General features: G+C 38.2%; 2 protein-coding genes across 4 annotated transcripts; both read left to right on the top strand.

The window, feature by feature from the left end:
- Positions 1-2,243: 2,243 nt before the first annotated feature.
- Positions 2,244-2,978, top strand: LOC124385684 (uncharacterized protein C21orf140 homolog). Its single transcript, XM_046848884.1, has one exon. The coding sequence runs from the start codon at positions 2,244-2,246 to the stop codon at positions 2,976-2,978; it is 735 nt and encodes a 244-aa protein (XP_046704840.1).
- Positions 2,979-14,697: 11,719 nt separating this feature from the next.
- Positions 14,698-19,328, top strand: LOC124385791 (X-linked inhibitor of apoptosis). Of its 3 annotated transcripts, none has more exons than XM_046849109.1 (7): positions 14,698-14,835; positions 16,421-17,226; positions 17,393-17,492; positions 17,884-17,962; positions 18,102-18,126; positions 18,241-18,432; positions 18,523-19,328. In XM_046849109.1, the coding sequence occupies exons 2-7, from the start codon at positions 16,437-16,439 to the stop codon at positions 18,714-18,716; spliced, it is 1,380 nt and encodes a 459-aa protein (XP_046705065.1). In that variant the 5' UTR covers positions 14,698-14,835; positions 16,421-16,436; the 3' UTR covers positions 18,717-19,328. The 3 variants fall into 3 exon arrangements, with proteins under 3 accessions (XP_046705065.1, XP_046705067.1, XP_046705066.1); XM_046849111.1 differs by lacking the exon at positions 14,698-14,835 and adding an exon at positions 15,965-16,184; XM_046849110.1 differs by lacking the exon at positions 14,698-14,835 and adding an exon at positions 15,965-16,193.
- The last annotated feature ends 410 nt before the right edge of the window (positions 19,329-19,738 follow it).

Raw genomic sequence — 19,738 nt, 5'->3', positions numbered from 1 at the left:
GAGCGTTGCCCCTGTGCGGCCGAGACCAGGGAGCGGGCGGCATCTTGGCGTGGCGTAGACGTGCCGAAGACCTTCCGGAGTTCCGCAGAAAAGCCGGCGAACGATCCGCAGTTGGGTGATCGGCTTTCCCACTCCGCAGTGGCCCACCTTAGGGCTCGGCCTGACAGGAGGGAAATGACGTAGGCCACCTTGGAGCGCTCTGTACCGAATTGAGAGGGTTGCATGCTAAAAATCAGGTCGCACTGCATAATAAATGAACGGCAGGAGTCAGGGTCGCCCGAAAACCGGGCTGGCTGCGCGAGCTGAGGCTCACGCATGGCTGAAGGGGCGATAGGAGGAGCAGGGCCTGCCGGGCCGGAGCAGCAGATGATGATGGCGGCAAAGCACCTGTGGTGAGCCGGTCGCCAAAACGCAGCGCAAAAATCCCATGATTTCCTGCACGCCAGTAGAGAGGTTCTGGATTTGTTGCTCCTGCGCCGCTTGTTGGCGAGCCAAGGCCGTTAAAGCGGCGCTAGAGGCAGGTACATCCACGGGATCCATGTTGGCCAGATTGTTCTGTCAGAAAGTTAGGGTTATAGGATCCAAGGCAGATGCAAAAGGAGCAGGGAGAAAGGCTGTGCAGAGCTGAATCGGAAGCCGATTCAGGAGTCGATTCAGGAGTCGATTCCGGAGCCGATTCCGAGCCGATTCAGAGAGCCGATTCAGAGAGCCGATTCAGAGAGCCGATGTCGCGAAGGGGTGAGGATTCGAGCCGAAACCAGAGCGCGTTCAGCGCGAGCCGAAACCAGAGCGCGTTCAGCGCGAGCAGAGCAGAGCCGAGCCGGAAACCGGAACACGCCCAGCGCGAGCAGAGCAGAGCAGAGCAGAGCAGAGCAGAGCCGAGCCGAACCGGAAACCGGAGCGCGTTCAGCGCGAGCAGAGCAGAGCAGAGCCGAGCGAACCGGAAACCGGAGCGCGTTCAGCGCGAGCCGGAAACCGAAGGACAGAATGTTCAGGTCAGAGACAACGAAACAAACAAAAGAACAAACAAACAAAACAGAATACGCTGGAGAGTGCTCAGGGCAAGCCTAAAGACAATCTGGCACTGACTGGAGGATTCAGGCGTCCTTATAAGTGCCAGAAAATCATACACCAAATCCGTGCAGCTGGTTGGGAGTGGGCGTTTCCTCTGTGGTTGAGGCGGTAATACCTGAAGTGCTCAAGCGGGCTGACACTCTCCAGCCTCTTGATTGCGCCTGTTAAATTGAGCTCGTTCAAAAATCACGTTACGTTTGCTTACATGCATGTGAATGCCGTGTGAATGCCGTTTTCACCGTCTTGTCTTGTGTTTTCACAGACGGTGAAAACGGTATTCACACGGCATAATACCTGATGTTCTTGCGAGTGCTCGTCCAGACCTGACGCGATTCTATATCGCTCAAAGCGTCGCATCCATTTTGGCCATTCACTTACATATCGCTGAAATCAAACATGCCTGGGTGCATCAGTGATGGCGTCAGATGCGGCACACCTTCTGCTCCATTCACTGTCCTTCTTTCTCCGTCTCGCTCAAAGTTTTCCGACTTCTTTTTATCTTCGTTTCTTCTCCGCAACAGACACATGCTCACGCTCTCTCTCCTGAGAGTTGGCAGTGGTATCGTAAGTAAATACTGTAGTTTACTAAACTTCTGACACCAGGGTATATAATTAATGAGCACGAGACAGCACACGGGGACCAACACGACTGAACTCTTTACTTCCGGTTCTGTTCAACATACAAATGGGTTTGGGTAACTTCAATTATTTCACTCTACAAAACATTGCTCATACCAAGTGTATGACAACAAGCCTAAAATAAGCTTGCCTCCCCCAAAAAAGCTCTAAAACAAGCACATTTCTTAGTCAGGTATTTACTTGCAGTGATTTAATTTCGTTTTTATTAATACATGTATTAATTTATTATTCATCCTAAGACAAATACAGTAATATGTTAAAACAAAGGTTATATCAGAAGGTTTGTGGGGAAAAAAAGTTTTTAGCTCGGTGCAAAACTGACATGCAAATGAGCCATTCCAATGTGAGGTAAAATTCTGTGACGTCACAGTACTACTCATCCAGGTATAAAAGCTCTCTGTAACTTCCACAGCAATCATTTGCTGCAAGAGTAAGCAAAGGAGTTACTAATAAGCTAACCAAGCAAATTTCTGCTAGAAGACCCTAATAAGTTACTACGAAGATAACCCATTACGAGTTTCGCTGCAATCATGCGTCTAAAACTGATGAACGTCGTGCGGCAAATGTGCCAAAGAAATATGTGTAGCCAATCAGGACACACAGCGTACATCAGCGAGGTTCACAAATTGCAAAGCAAAGGCTTCTATCCGGTTTATGTCGGCAAAGCAGAAATTAATGAAGGCCTTCTCACTGGAAACATGTCATATACTATAAATCCACAAAGTGCTACGCAGAAATACCAGTCTATATTGAGCATTATCCATGCTGGTGGTGCACGTGGTTGGGTTCCCTGGAAGTACAAATTGCATGCTCATTTGAGTAACTTTACAGTGAGACCAGATAAGACCATATTTCCAGAGTTGTGTGCAAAGTTGAAGGACCACTATGGTAACTGTGCCGTTATTGTCAACCCAGAAGATTCAGAAGAATTCAAATTTGACGACAGTGGAAATTCTCTCTATCCTTCATCCTCAGTGGAGTTTCTACCAATGATCTGTTGTCCAAAAGTGGCTGAATCCTATGGCCATAAAATGCTGAAAACACCCCCTGACTACTATGCACATCTAAATCCTCTCAACATCGCATGGTCACGTGTTAAGTGGCACATGCATAACAACAGAAAAAAATACACAGGGGAGCTCTACTATGAAGGGATCCTGCATAAAGTGATGGACTTTGAAGAGATAGTCAAGGCAGCTCTGAGTATGATGACCCAAGACGAATGGAAAGACACAGTGACAAGAGAGTTGTGGACAGCCAGATAAGGAAATGGGTTCAAACCTCATTTTTGTCAGGTTCCAGCTATAGCATTATGTAATATTATTATAAATAAAATTCTATCATAATTGTAAAATGATTCTAAAAAAAATCATATTAAAATACTTTCACTGACTAACTGGGTGCTTGTGACGATGTAAATACAGTGCACTGTGTAGAGGTTAAAAAATAATTATTATAAAAATCATTAAAAAAAAGTGAAAAACATGACAATTCTCACAATGACAAAACACTAAAAAGCAAAATGTTTGTTTAATATACTTAGCTAAGGTAACGAGAAAGATTAGTCTGTTGGACTGGGGGCTAAGGGGTCGAGAGAGTTAGGAAAAGAAGAGCAGACGGAGAGAATAGAAAAAGGACTGCAATTAACTAAATCTCCAGAATGTTAATAACTAGTATAATAATAATTAATAAGATTAATAAAAATTAGTAATTAAGTTACACAAGTCTTGCACCTTGTCGACAAGAGAACAGTTACAGAATTGTTAGTGACTGCGAGCTGTTGCATAGCCTTGTTTTTTTTTTTTTTGTCTGTTTTTAAACAAGACAGAGGGGAATAGAGATACGGGGCAATCTAGACTTAAAGTTTCAGGTTGGAAAATCACCAGCCTGCAGAATATTAATGATGGTTTGAAACTACCTCCACATCCACGGATTTGCAGAATAAACCCAGATAGCACCCAGAGCTATCAGAAATGCTCTGTGGTACCTCTGGCACTGCTGGAGACCCACACAAAGATATCGTTCACCAGACTGACCAACACGAGTTAGAGGTGAGCAAAATTTCTTCAGTCTCTAATGCCTCATCACGTCCTAGGATCGATTTAGGCCTGCTACATTTTTTCTTGAAAAAGGGAGTTTTGTTTCTACTTATATTGAACTTTTGAAGTGTAAAAGACTTTTTTTTTTCTGTCAGTTGCTCTGTTTCATTCATTCAGAGTTTAAAAGCTTTTTGGAAAATACATTTATGACTGTTTCACACTTTCACTTTCTTCCCACAAGCCATTTGACTACTCAGTGCAGAGAAAACTGGACGTGCCAGTTTTAAGAAAAAATATATATGACTGAAATGTAGGGAAGTTAAAGAAAAAATGTCTCCTCAAACGGAAATACTTAAATAAAGTACAAATAAAGTACAGATATGGGACAGTACTTATTTTGTACAATTTACTTTATTACTGTCCACCACTGATTATTATTCATTAGACAAATATATTGATGGGTTAAAAAAGAAATTATTTGATTAGATTATACTGGGGAAATGTCTTTGTTACAGCAGCAAAGAAAAAAATAAAAAATAAATGCAAATATGTAACGAATAGACAATATGAAAGAATAGACATATAGTATACAATATATACACAGTACAATGTATAAATACAAATAAGGAAGAAAGTACATACACATCTGTATTACCCAAATGGGGTCTAACAAATGTAAACTAATTAAACTTTTATTTAATCAATTTAATTTGTGCCGATTGAATTGATTACTCAATTGAATCAATATAATAAAAAGTTTTTATTTGATTTTTTTAATTTGATTAAATATATTTTACTTCAAATTCTTTTAAAAATTTAAACTGTTGATGTTCACAAATGTTAATAATAAAATATATACATTTATAAATTATAATTTATAGTAAATAATAGTAACATATTTCATATATATATATATATATATATATATATATATATATATATATGAAATATTTTACTCAGTTGGATTTTTTACAGTTAATAATGCCATTTCATATGCTGACTGCAAGTGCTACAGTACTGTGGCATTGTTACAGTTTAAGTTTAATACTAAAGCATTTGATGTAAGTTAAATTCAATTAAAAATACTAAATAAAAGTTTACACTAACCAGTGTCACCAGCAGGTGGCGAGAGTGAGCCCTACACTACTACCAACATGGTCAACAAAAGTAACACTAATGTATTGTAATGCAATACTTTGTGTGACGTCACAGTACTACGCTTCCGGGTATAAAAGCTCTCTACATATTCTACAGCTGTCACTTGCTGCAAGGTAAGCAAGTTATAAAAGTTGCTTCAAGTATAAACAAAGAAGCTTCTACAAGGATAAATATTAATCATGCGTCTAAAACTTTTGAACATTGCGCGACAAATGTGCCAAAGAAATATGAGTAGCCATTCAGGACACACAGCGTACATCAGAGAGGTTCAGAGATTGCAAAACAGTGGCTTCTATCCTGTTTATGTGGGGAAAATAGAAATGAATGAAGGCTTTCTCACTGGAGACAAATCAAGCATTGCCAATCCACAAAAGGCTACAGAGCTATACAAGCCTTTAGTAAGCATTATCCATGCTGGAGGAGCACTTGGTTGGGTTCCTTGGAACTACAAATTGAACATTCATTTGAGTGGCTTTAAGGAGAAACCAGATGATGGCATATTTCCAGAGTTGTGTGCTGAGTTAGATGACCACTATGGGAACTGTGCCATTATTGTCAACCCAGAAGTCTCAGAAGAAAGTCAGAACAAGACGAATGGAAATTCTTTATATCCTACATCTCCGGTGGAGTTTCTCCCAATGATCTGTTGTCCAGAAATGGCTGAATACTTCGGCCATAAAATAGTGCAGACACCCCCTGAGTACCATGTACATCTAAATCCTCTCAACATTGTATGGTCCCATGTTATGTTTTTCATAGATAACAGAAGAAAGAACGCTCTGGGGTCCTTCGATGACAAGAACTCTAATAAAATGTTATACCTTGATGAGTTAATACAGGCAGCTCTGAACAAGGTGACCCAAAAGGAATGGGTGGACGCAATAAGAAAAGAGTTGAAGATTTGCTGATCAGGAAATGGGTTTAAATACCATTTTGGTTAAGTCAAGTTCTAGCTATGGTAGACAAGTAATCTGATTATTAATAAAATACTTTCACTAACCAAGGATCCTTTTTAAAACTTTATTTATTTTTGTACATTTTGTATATGTAAACACTCTTAATTAGAAGGACTTATACAATAAACTGGTAAATAATAATCTAAAAAGCCACAGATAAAGGGAGCACTAGAAGGAAAGGTGAGCTTAAATTGGATCAGCACCAAGTACGGTTCATGCTCGTTACATTACAAGTCGTAATATTTATTGGTTTGTTTTGTCCTGTCTTTGCAGTGTTGCCATTCACAGGTTTACTTTCGTTCAAAAGTGGTGAAGCCGCACCCTCCTCCCTTAGATGAAGTCACAATGAAATGACCATTATAAAATGTTGTGTCTGAAGGTGGGATCTGGAGCTCTACTCCATTTATGATTTAGTTTTTTGTAAATGTGTGATGCTCTGTACCTTGTAGTATGTTTGATTGCCTAATTTCAAATCAAATCAACTTTTATTTGTCACATACACATACATACAGAGTACTACATGCAGTGAAATGCTTTTTACAACTATCCAGCATTTAAGCATAAAAAGGATTAGAATTAAGGATAAAAAATAAAACCAAAAGGTAGATAAATAAAAAGTATAAACTATATAAATATATGAAAATATATGTATAGACATGAATGAGTATGGCATATATTGGAGGTAGAAATTAAAGTGATTTAGTGATTAGTGAGTGTCCATGTGCAGTATGGTGTGATATAAAGTGGCACTGTGCTGTTCAAGTCCAGAGTTGAAGTGACAGTCCAGAGTTAAAGTGTCATTGTGCAAAAAATGAGTGACGATGGGGAGAGAGGTCCAGTAATAGACCCTGGGTGTTTCCTGGTTTAAACTCCGAATGGCCTGCGGGAAGAAGCTCCTGCTCATTCTCTTTGTGTTTGCTTAGAAGAAGCAGAAGCACTTCCCTGAACGTAACAAAGAATCCTTCCCAATCTTCCTGGCCCTGGTCCGGCAATTTGCAAATACTCACCGTTATTGTAATCTATGTAAATATATGTACATATTTGTATTGTTTTTTTCTTGCTACAGTCGCCACCAGCTTGCTCATCAGGGACAAACTTACACTTTAAAAAAAACATTAATTTTTTATCACCACATTATCTGTGTAAAGCTGCTTTGAGACAATGTCCATTGTTAAAAGCACTATACAAATAAAAATGAATTGAATTAGTTGGAGGGATGTGGCTACCATTTGTGTCAGGTGTGGGTTTCTTCCCTGTTTTTGGCGAGAGAGTTCAGGGAAGTTGTCTTTTTTTTTGTGTTTTATTTTGTAAGCCATTTAGACTTAATCTAAATAATTTTGTGCACTATGCCCAGTGTTTGTGCATAATTTCTATCTGGTCATGTCTGGCCCAACCCTTGATGTCTAGATGGGCCATGTCTGGCCCAACATTCCCCTACTCGCAATAGGAATATCGGATTATTTTAGTGACTTGGTTCTTTGAAACTTGCTTATCAAAATGAATGGATCTTTTCTGAGTAATATTGATCAGAAATAAAACGAAGCCATTAGGGAAGCTGGAAGTTGAAGGGGTGATGATAACTTTTACATTTACATTTGCGGCATTTGGCAGACGCCCTTATCCAAAGCGACGTACAAAAGTGATTTGAGTCTCTAGCAATGGATAAATCTACACTGGTATGCAACATTACAAACTTAATATAAATATACCTCTTGAATTTTACAAAGTAAACTTGGAAAGTGCTAATTTAACACTTTAACAGTGTTAATTTATGATAAATGTCATCAGTGCTTATGCTCCGCAATTGGGTTGTGAGATTGAGGAGAAAGAAAAATTTTGGAGTAAGTTAGATGAAGTGGTAGAAGGTGAACCTAGGAGTGAACGATTGGTGATTGGGGCAGACTTTAATGGCCATGTAGGTGAAGGGAACAGAGGTGATGTTAGGTATGGCCTTAAGGAGAGAAATGTGAAAGGCAGATGGTTGTAGATTCTGTTAAAATGATGAAAATGGCAGTGGTGAACACTTATTTTAAGAAGAAGTAGGATCATAGTGTGACATATAAGAGTGGAGGGGGTGCACACAGGTGGACTATGTTTTATGTAGGAGATGCAACCTGAAGGAGATTGGAGAATGTAAGGTGTTGGCAGGGTACAGTGTAGCTAGACAGCATCGGATGGTGGTCTGTAGGACGGCTTTAGAGGTGAAGAAGAAGAGGTGAGGACTGAAAGAAGAATAAGATGGTGGAAACTGAAGGACTGTAGTGTGAGATTCAGGGAAGAGGTCAGACAGGGGGCTTGGTGGTGGTTAAGAGGTGCTGGATGATTGGGCAACTACTGCAGAAGTAAGAAGGTACTTGGTGTGACATCTGGAAATAGAAAGAAAGACAAAGAGACGTGGTGGTGGAATGAGGAAGTGCAAGAGAGCATATAGAGAAAGAGGTTGGCAAAGCAGAATTGGGATCAACAGAGTGGTGAGAAAAGTAGGAAGGAGTACAAGGAGATGCGGCAGCAGGTAAAGAGGGATGTGGTAAAAGCCATAGGAAAAGGCATATGAGGAGCTGTATGCGAAGTTGGACACTAAGGAAGGAGAAAAGGATTTATACCGATTTGCCAGGCAGAGGGACCGAGCTGGGAAGGATGTGCTGCAAGTTAGAGCAATAAAGGATGTAGATGGAAATGTGTTGACTAGTGAGGAGAGTGTTGAGAAGATGGAGGGAGTATTTTGAGCAGCTGATGAACGAGGAAAATGATAAAGAGAGAAGGTTGGATATGTGGAGCTGGTGAAGCAGGAAGTGGATAGGATTAGAGAGGATGAAATGAGAGCAGTGATTAAGAGGATGAAGAATGGAAAGTTGGTTGGACCAGATTACATACCGGTAGAAGCATAGAGATGTTTAGGAGAGATGGCAGTGGAGTTTTTAACAATATTGATTAACAACATTTTGGAAGGTGAGAGGATGCCTGAGGAATGGAGAAGGAGTGTGCTGGTACCGGTTTTTTAAGAATAAGGGAGATGTGCAGACCTGCAGTAACTACAGGGGAATTAGGTTGATCAGTCACACCATGAAGTTATGGGAAAGAGTAGTGAAAGCCAGGCTTAGAGAAGAGGTGACCATCTGTGAGCAACAAAATGCCGAGGAAGAGCACCACAGACACATATTTGCTTTGAGATTGTTAATGGAGAAGTATAGAGGTCACAAAGAGTTGCACTGAGTGTTCGTGGATCTAGAGAAAGCGTACGACAGGGTGCCGAGAAAAGAGTTGTGGTACTGTATGAGGAAGACAGGTGAGTCAGAGAAGTATGTGAGGGTGATGCAGGACATGTATGAGGACAGTATTACAACAGTGAAGTGTGCAGTAGTAACAACAGACTGGTTCGAGGTGGAGTTTGGACTGCATCAAGGCTTGGCTCTAAGCCCTTTCCTGTTTGCAGTGGTGATGAACAGGTTGACAGATGAGGTCAGACAGGAGTCTATATGGACTATGATGTTTGCAGATAATATTGTGATTTGTGGTGAGAGTAGGGAGCAGGTTGAGAAGATCCTGGAGAGGTGGAGGTACGTGCTGAAGAGAAGGGGATTGAAAGTCAGTAGGAGTAAGACAGAGTACATGTGTGTAATGAGAGGGAGGGCAGTGGAGTGGTGCGGTTGCAGATAGTGGATGAGTTTAGGTACCTGGGGTCATCAATGCAAAGTAATGGAGAGTGTGTTAGAGAAGTGAAGATAAGAGTGCAGGCAGGGTGGAGTTGGGAGGAGAAGAGTGTCAGGAGTGATTTGTGATAGCAGGGTATCTGCAGGGAAAGTTTATAGGACTGTGGTGAGACCTGCAATGTTGTATGGTTTTGGAGACATTAACATGGTTTTGGCACTGACTAAAAGACTCCTGCCGAAAGAAGAAGCGTAATCAGAAATAAAATTAAATGTTACATTTTCAGTAAGCAGATCCCCAAACATGTCTACATACACAAATTTGACTATAGTTTCAATAATAAAAATATGACAATGCAGCTAATGGCAAATTATGATAAACAGAGTGAGTAGCTCACCTCTCATATTTTCTGGTCTGTATTGTAGGTTCTTTGGCCTGTAAATCATACATAGATAAACAAGATTCTGACCAAAAAAAACCTGATCTACTGCATTGTATAGCGTCTATGGGAGTCACACGTAAAAACAAACGAACGACTCGGACCAGAGGACTCATGAGATGAACTTGCGGCTTTCCAATCCATAACGGAAACACTATTTCGCCATGGCTTGCTCATCAGGGATAAATGCACACCATTCACCGTAACTGTTCACTTCTGTAAAGCTGCTATGAGACAATGTCTGTTGTGAAAAGTGCTATAGAATAAACTTGACTTGACTTGACTATTTGTACTGCGCAAATGCGTCTAATTACTCAAATGTCCAAAACAATTTACGGCAGTTTCGGGTATTTATAATAGTGTACTGGTTGGCACTACCCGATCCGTACTGAAAATAGCTCTTTACTATTGATTCTATTGATTCATTAATTTTTTTATCACCTGATTCCCATTGACAAATTACACAGGAAGCAGAACTGAGCGGTTCTGCGGCTACTCGATCCGTACAAATAATATTTCCACTACGGATCGAGTAGCCGCAGAACCGCTCAGTTCTGCATCCTGTGTAATGCGTCAATGGGAATCAGGTGATAAAAAAATGCATGACTCGGACTAGAGGATTTATGAGATGAACTGCGCTATTCTGTTCGTGAGTAATCCACTTTATATCGGATATGGGAATCACGTGATAAAAGAATGAAGGACTTAGACTAGTAGAGTCGAAAGATGAACACTCAATTCTGTTTCTTATACATAATCTACAAAGATTTTGTGAGCGTTTGCTCATGCGTAAAAAACAAACGAAGGAGAAAATGAACGAATCACTGTTTGGGATTACTCATTCTTCTGAGTCACATTGAAGACTCGTTCAAAGTAAACTAATCGTTAATGAACAACCATCACTAACTTCTACTATTTTATTAAATCTCATGCTAGAGTAGCAGTCACGGACACACTGTGATGCATATTACATTGAATGAACATCTACTCCTGAGTAAGTGTGGTATTATAAATACGCTGTACTGTGTTGATGTTTAAAAATAATAATAATTATAAAAATAATTAAAGAAGTATCTTGGGAACTTACTCACAACTTGATAGCCAGAGTGCAAAAGTATGATCTGATCAATTCAGCTGTGCCTGAGAGGTCTGGGCTTACCTACTCAACCTGATCCCTCCAACAGGAATGCAGAAGGAAAAGGAATAAATGAATTAATCAAATATTTATCTTTATTATTAATCATCATAAGACAAATACAATAATTGGTAAAAAAAAATTTACCAATTTACCAATTAAAATTCTTTTAGCACTTTGTGAAACTAAGATGCAAATGTGTCATTCCACTGTGAGGTAAAATTCTGTGTGATGTCACAGTACTACTCTTCCAGGTATAAAAGCTCTCTGCAAATTCTACAGCAGTCATTTGCTCAAAGTAGTTCAAACTAAATCTGTATCATCAAATTCATAAGGTGCTGCAAGGATAGGCAAATCATTTTCCATGAAGATAAATATTCACCATTTTCTCTAGTCATGATTCCAAGACTTAGGAAAGTTGTGCAGCAAATGTGGCAAAGAAATATTATTAGCCATTCGGGACACACAGCATACGTCAGCAAGATACGAAAATTTAAAAACAGTGGCTTTTATCCAGTTTATGTGGGCAAAACAGAAATTAATGAAAGCCTTCTCACAGGAGACACCTCAAGCATTGTCGATATTAAAAATACTGAACAGAGATGTGAGCCTGTATGGAGCATTATCCACGCTGGAGGAGCACTTGGTTGGGTTCCTTGGAACTACAAATTTCACATTTATTTAAGTGGATTTGAATTGAAACCAGATGAGACTATTTTCCCAGAGTTGTGTGCTGAGTTAAATGACCACTATGGGAACTGTGCCATTATTGTCAACCCAGAATTCTCAAAAGAAACTCAGAACGAGAAGACAAAAAATTCTCTTTATCCTACATCTTCAGTGGAGTTTCTACCAATGATTTGTTGTCCGAAAGTGGCTGAATCCTATGGCCATAAAATTCTGCAGATACCCTCCAAGTACTATGCACATCTAAATCCTCTCAACATTACATGGTCCACTGTGAAGTGGTCTATACATAATGACAGAGTACAGTACACAAAGGAGTTTAACACTGAAAAGAGCTTGCGTGAAGTGATATACGTTGATGAGTTACTAAACGCATCTTTGAATAAGATGACACCAGCCAAATGGCAGGATGCAGTAACAACAATATTTGGAGACCTGCAAATTAAAAAATTTGGTTTAAACTCTATTTGTGTCAAGTTCTAGCTATGGTAGACGTGTAATCTGATTATTAATAAAATTATAAATAAAAAATACTTTCACTGACCAAGAATCCTTCTTTTTTTTTATTTATTTATTTTTTACTAAAGCTACTTTGTCAAACTGATAAAAAAAAACCAAAAAAAAAACCAGATAAATAAAAAATTACATGTTTTATTCAGGGTTTGTTGTACATGGATTTGTAAACCACTCTTAATAAGAAGGACATACACAAAAACAGTTAGACTGTAATCATTACTAAAAATAATTACAGATACAGAAACCATAAAAACCTTACTTTACTTCTTCCATTACTCTTGGTTTTATTTTATTCTATTAATATCTACCTAAATAACATTAGGGATAATAAACACACTAAATAGAACATCTAAAATTGGCTTTTTACTGTAGAAAAAAAAATAATGTTAGCCATTGTTGCTTGTTAATCAATGTTGGCTAATGCTAGCTTTTTGGCTAAACATGAGTTCAGCTATTTAGTATATCACAATATAAGGTTTATGAAAGGTTAAAAAAAAAGAAAAAAGAAGATAAACCCTGAGTAAGATGGTAATGGATGTTTAACTGGTTTTGTTTTCATCACAAGTAGAAGTAAAAACTACATTTTTTTTACACACAACTTAGATTAAATCACAGGTAAAAAGAAAGAGAAAAAAGATTGCTATAGTTAAGGATCAGTTGAAAAGGGAAGTATTAAAAATATGGCCTAGATAGTACAAAAGAGGATGTATAGTATATCCTAAAAGGAAATCATGATAACAATATGCAAAAAATTCTCTTCAGACAGGTAGTGTTCAGCACAGCCTTTGCTACTACTCTATTGAAATGTATCAGATTGTAGTCAGAATATTTGTAGGTGCTTCAAAAAAGAAAGGTTATTGTGGTCGAAAGTGGATTCTAATGTAATTAATCTGCCAATTGTGGTTCCTGTTGTTGACAAAAGTTCCTGTTGCGATTCCCAGTGCCTTCCTACGTCATTTTTCACCCCCATTGCAGTAAACCGGTACAATTGAATTTTTGGCAGAATGAGAAATGAGAACTCCATGAATTCTGCTAAACCAGAAATGTTTTTTTTTTATTTTTGTGTCTCAACATTTTTTTCTAATAATAAATATTAGTATTAGTGTTGTTTTGGAGGTCTAATGCTGATGATGGACAAAGTATGCTGGTGTGAAATCTTTAAGATCTTTAACCACTAAAATGAGGCTATAATGCCATGATATAGTGGGAAAAAGGAACTGGAGACTTTTTTGCCCCCACGTATAACTATATCCCTACTGAGCTAGCCAGAGAAAATTAGTAGCAAAGAAAATGAGTTAATTTCAAGAAAAAAACAGACTCAAGGGAGCCCATTCTCATCTTGGTGACATTAGATAGTAGATATGTATTCATTATAGTTTCATCATTGTTAAAGCTATAAATAGAGTACATTTTTTTGTTGCACTACTTCTGGGTTAACTTGCAATTCTTGCTTTAGTTTCTCCATGCATTACATTGTCATTGTACACAACTAAACCATTTTAATGCACTTACTATATTTCATACTGAAGCATATTATAAAACATGGATATAGAACTTTTTTACTTTAAGACCAAAAGTATGTGCTCACCTGACCTAATGTTTGTCCCATATTGTTGGTATCCAACAGTGTCCTATTCCAGAAGTGGCCAAAAATCTAACTGGACTGAAGGCCATGGGCTGACAGTAAATGTTCTCATGTTCTCTGCCATACTTTGGGATAGCTAAAGAATGTATGTATGTACATTAAAATAATAATAATAATAATAATAATAATAATAATAATAATAATAATAATAATAATAATATTAATAATTCACTTATACTACAATTATATCTACACACAATTTCAATATTTTTCCATCTTAATTTTTTTCTCTGTTAAATTAGAAATGATGATTTTATACCCCTTGACATATATGGCATGGAATCACAGGTCACCAACTTACAGGCCCTCATTTGTATCTCTCTGTCTTACACCATGATTGATGCACGTGCTGAGTTTTACGGTGATGCTGGACTAAAATATGAAGAAAACTTGACACAAAAGAACTTTTTGATGCAGTCAGTTTCATTCGTCATTAGTCTCTGCAATGAAAACAGGAACATGCATTGTTTTGATGTTACAGTTTAGATTACAGATATTATGTAGAATGCAAAATATGTAAGTGTGAGACCGGTGGAGGTGTAGATCTGACTTTTTATTCATTAATTAGCTGGATCCAAGAGGAAACTTACAAAAGAAACTACGACAATTTAAATAAATAAATAAATAAATAAATAAAATAAAATAAAATAAGGAACGCCAACTATTTCTTAGTAGTGCCCAGATGTGTGTATAATGGGTTGTGCCTGATAGGCACATAGACAGACGTTTAACTCACTGAAATATTTACCCGTCGCGTGTTGATGACGTCACACGCCACCTCCTTGCTGGGTGGAGGGTTTATTGCGGTAGTAGCAGGTCAGTCGCCAGTGAAACTGTCTGTACTGTTTCTGAACCTTCCGATATATACTCCTCTGATTGCACTCGTATATCAGTATAAGGTAAGTAATCGGTATGATACAACAGCAGTTTTCTTTTAAATGATTTGTATTGGCGTTAACTCGGTGAGCGTAGCTTGAAATGTCACGTTGAGGTGAGGCAGTAGAAAATTGGGTAATTACCCTTTAGGAATGAGTGTATTTGGATCAGTTGGTCAAAATCAGACCATATTTTCTGTGTCACTGTCTAGTGTTGTATCCTTGTCATTTGGATTAAACCCTTAAGTCATTGCTGTCAGCAAGACTATCGATGTGTTCAGAGTGTTTACTGGCGTTATCCAAACTTTATTTGTTTACTGATAGTAACCATGATTAGAAAGCACCTGTGACGCCTTAAGGGGGAAAAAGTGCTGAAAATGCGAAATCCTCGATATGAAAGTCAGACTTTTCACGTGTTAAACGGTCAACTTTAAAAGTGTACATACTGAAGTTGATTGTGTTTTAATGATCAGTATGGGAGATGTAATTGGCACTTTGAGTGTGTGCAAAATTGTAAAATTATTATCAAAAAAGTATGAACATTTCACACGTGTGTATTTGTGAGTGTGTATTTTGTAGGGGGTTTTCGCTGCGGATAACAACGCAAAAAAATTTATACACGGGTGAAAAAAAATTACACGGTTATATGTATAAAAAATATATATGTATATACACTGTCATACAGTGGAATCTCATAAAATGTCACACTTTTGTGTGCAATCCTGATGGCATTACTAAACCAAGCACTTCAATGACCGAAATTTGTATTAGTGTGTATTCACACATCTGAACAATCAATCAAATGTAGGTTTTTGAATGTGTAAAAAAAAATTCCTGGGGGACTTTTTCGCGCTGAAATCGCCGCAAAATAATTTATACACGGGTAAAAAAAATTTACTGACACGCAGGAGCGTTTCACAACAGGTCACACTTTTGTGTGCAATTCCGACATTGATTGAACCAGACACTGAAATGACTTTTGATGACTAATGAATTTGCATTAATGGTCTGTGAATATTGCTCATGTTCTCAGTAAACTAGTTAGAAAGCTATGCAATATTTAATGGCCCGATTAGTCCTATTAAGAGCCTCTTTAATCGATGGACGTTTAGGACGTATCGCGAGATTACGCGGTGGACGCACATGTCTGCGCATGCGTGTTGAAGATGGCGTCTTGAGGTTTTTTTTGTTTTCCTTTCGATACGCCAAAATTGTCGGTGGGATTCACTGACCGGTGCCACTAATTTTCCGTGAAAATGTCCGTAAACACAGTGTGATTTGTAATGTGACCTACGAGTGGAACCAGGTTTGCAGTTGGACCGGTTTTTTTTTTTTTGCTCTCACTGAAAACTGAGTGGTACTGGAGGGTGGAAGTACGTTCTGTGCGTAAGAGTCATTCTGTGCGTTTAGTCACGAGGCTTGGTTCCAGTGTTAGCTGCTATTTCATACAGTGTTGTTTAATTAATTTGTTGATTTATAAAAAAAACATTTAAGTTTCCTTTCAGTAGTATGAAGATATTTTAATAAATTGAACACTTGTTTTAGAGGCAATTCGCAATTTTCTTTTCTTACATAACACCCAAATCTTTTGTGTATGTGTTTCATGCAGCATTCTGACCTTGACAATGGATGGCACTGGTGTTTTTGGCACAGTTGAAACTGATGACGGATCTCCAGACTTTTCTGTGATGAGTGCCCGCTTGAGCTCGTTCCGGACTTTTCCCCATTCGGAGCAGCTTCCTGCAGAGAGGCTGGCCCGGGCAGGCTTCTACTTCACAGGTGAATCCGATCGAGTGTGCTGCTTCAGCTGCCACCACACTGTTGAGAACTGGCACCAAGGAGACATCCCAGAACAAAGACATCACTATGTGTCACCTTCCTGCACGTTCCTCAAGTGTGTTCATCACATGAACCATGCTGGTACAGCCTCCTCTGGTTCTATCTATGACGAAGAGGCAGAAGATATGGAGTTCAGATTGAGAACAGGAGAAGTGATGGATGAGACGGTTTACCCCAAGATCCCGCATATGAAGAGCGAAGATGCACGACTGAGGACGTTCCACAACTGGCCCTCTTGGTCCCCGGTCCAGCCTCATGACCTAGCACAAGCTGGATTTTTTTATGTGCCAGAGACTGACATTCAAATTGACAGAGTGCAGTGTTTCTGCTGTGCAGGCATGCTGACCCGCTGGGAGGATGGCGACGATCCCTGGCAGGAACATACCAGAGTTTACCCAAACTGCTTTTTTATTTTGGGCCATGATGTGGGAAACATCCCCTCTGAACAGCCAAGACAGGAAAGCAGTGGAAATAGCAGTTCCATGGAATCATTTGAGGAGCGTCTTGAAAGCTACAGGGACCGGGCGCATCCCATCAGCCATGAAAGGCTGGCTAGAGCTGGCTTTTTTAGCACAGGTAAGGCTCATTCCTACTATTCTACTGACATCTTTTTGTCTTGTGCAAATTTCAGCAGGACTGATTACATATTGCTAATGTTGGACTGTGCTATAACATAATTACAGACATATTTGCAATCACATTATTGTCATGTGATGCCATTTTATGTGTGTTGTTTATGCAGGCGTACAAGACTCTGTTATTTGCTTCAAATGCGGAGGGCGTCTGAAAAACTGGCAACCAGATGAGGATCCCTGGGAGGAGCATGCCAAGCACTATCCAGGGTAATGAGCTGTTTTTAGATGGTAGATGGATAGTATCAGACTGAGTAATTATTACTATAGATGTTGAATAATACATATCATTATTAAAAGCAGAATGGCTATATTTTATTCTTTGCAATATGTTTAATTACTAGAACTGTGGAGCATCTGCAATAATGTTCAGTTAAATGAGTTGTTATTGTATAAATTATAATATGTAGTCTTTATACATATTTTTGATTTGTCTTTCAGTCTCAAGTGCCGTCAGTGCCATGCTGTTATAGAAAACTAACTGGACCTTGTGACTAATTCGATTTTAAAATGTGTATATGTGAATTATGTAAAGTAGTGCACTTGTCCACGGCTTCCTATGTCACAAATTTGACCTGTGAATTTACATTTGAACCAACAGGTGCAGTTTTCTGCTCATAGAAAAGGGGCAAGAGTTTATCAACAGCGTTCAGCTTAGAAATCCTGGAGGCAGTGCTTTTGTGAGTGAAACTAGTAAATCTCTGTTCAGGTGGATTGTGGATGATGATGTTAAAATACTAATTTATTGGGTAGAGCAGGCATAATATTTTGATTTATTTGAATAAAATTTTAATTCTGATTATTTTTTTATCCCTTCAGAATGGATTTTACAGTCAGGCGAGCTGTATGTATCTCTGATTTTGACTTCTATATATTGTCATACACAAAGTGTGTCAGTCTTGTCCACAATATTTTACATCTTCTGGCACGTGTCATTTTGCCAATTTCTTGTCCGCAGCATCCAATGTAATGCATTTAGAGATCGCCAGAAAAGCTGTCAACATGGGTTTTGATCCTATTGTGGTGGAAAGGACCATTTTGGAAAAAATCCGACAGAAAAGCGAGGGCTATTCAACTGTGGAAGATCTCGTTCAAGACATAACCAGTGGTGCGTTCGCTGGTAATACTGATATGCGTCAGGAAAATCAGAGTAAGTTCAGTTTGTTTGAAACATCTGTGTTCACCAATGTAAGATGTTCATGCAGCAAATTACGGTCTAAACTTTTCTTGTTGCTTTCAGCTGAAGACCCCTTACAGAAGCTGGAGAAGCTGCAACGTGAAAAGCTTTGCAAAGTGTGCATGGACAGTGACATTGCAATTGTCTTCATACCCTGTGGACACCTGGTGACCTGCAAGAAATGTTCAGAGTCTCTTCACAAGTGCCCCATCTGTTGTGTTGACATCACACAGAAAATCAAAACGTATAGCTCATAACCTCCAGTTCACTCAAGCTATACAAAATCACTCTGTCCTACTCATTTAATTCTGTAAAGATACACATACAATGCATAAATGATTCAGTCATGATTTTTTTTTTGTTTAGTATAATAGTGTATAATGAGAAATATATGTATATTTGGATTAAGATAAAGTTAAGTAAATATATAAATATAAACAAATATTTTTATTGAAAAAGTATATATATATTGCTTCTGTGTAAAACCATGTAAATCTGACGCTGCTTTCTGGATACAATCTAAGGTAATCTTAGGATAAATATAATAAGTAAGTATTAATTATAAATTGATCTCTTTCACATTCTTTTAGGGATAGTTATGGGTTTTTTTAATACAATGTCTATGCACATAATTTAGCAGCACATCAGTCACATCATTAGAACATCATGCACTATACTGACATTGGCATATTACATGCTATTGCTGGGAATCAAACCCAAACTCTTTGCATGCATGCACATGTACAGTCCATTTGATGGTAAAAATTTGAAGTAAATTTAAGCTCAACGTAGACGAGACAACTAATAGTTATGATTTATTACTAGAGTGCCTTCTTTGATGTAATTAAAATAAATTTTATTTAAAATAATTTTAAACATAACTTGTTTTTTATTCCTGACCTTTTCTGATTATGAAATAATGCACGTTTTGCTTTGGTTAACTTAATTGCATTTACGAATAACTTTAGTATTATAGCTCAGTTTTCTAATCATTTTAAATAAATATTAGCCCATGAGGCATGACCAGTATTCATACCAACACTTGATAATAGTGTTAATATATCTACAGTGACAATTTTTTTTTTTAATTGAAATTATTTTAAAGTTATAAAGCTGATGAGTGAGAGAAGAGATAAAGGAGTTCACAAAAGATTATTGATAGTTTGTGAAGTGTTTCAAGAATAGAAATCATTTCATTTGTAAGAATACACAGCAATACAATAGCTTAAACAAATGATCAAATATATAGAATATCATATTTGAAATACAATGTATACAG

The sequence above is a fragment of the Silurus meridionalis genome, chromosome 5 (genome assembly GCF_014805685.1).
Source record: "Silurus meridionalis isolate SWU-2019-XX chromosome 5, ASM1480568v1, whole genome shotgun sequence".
Classification (NCBI taxonomy): Eukaryota; Metazoa; Chordata; class Actinopteri; order Siluriformes; family Siluridae; genus Silurus; species Silurus meridionalis.
This window is presented reverse-complemented; position numbering and strand designations above follow the sequence as displayed.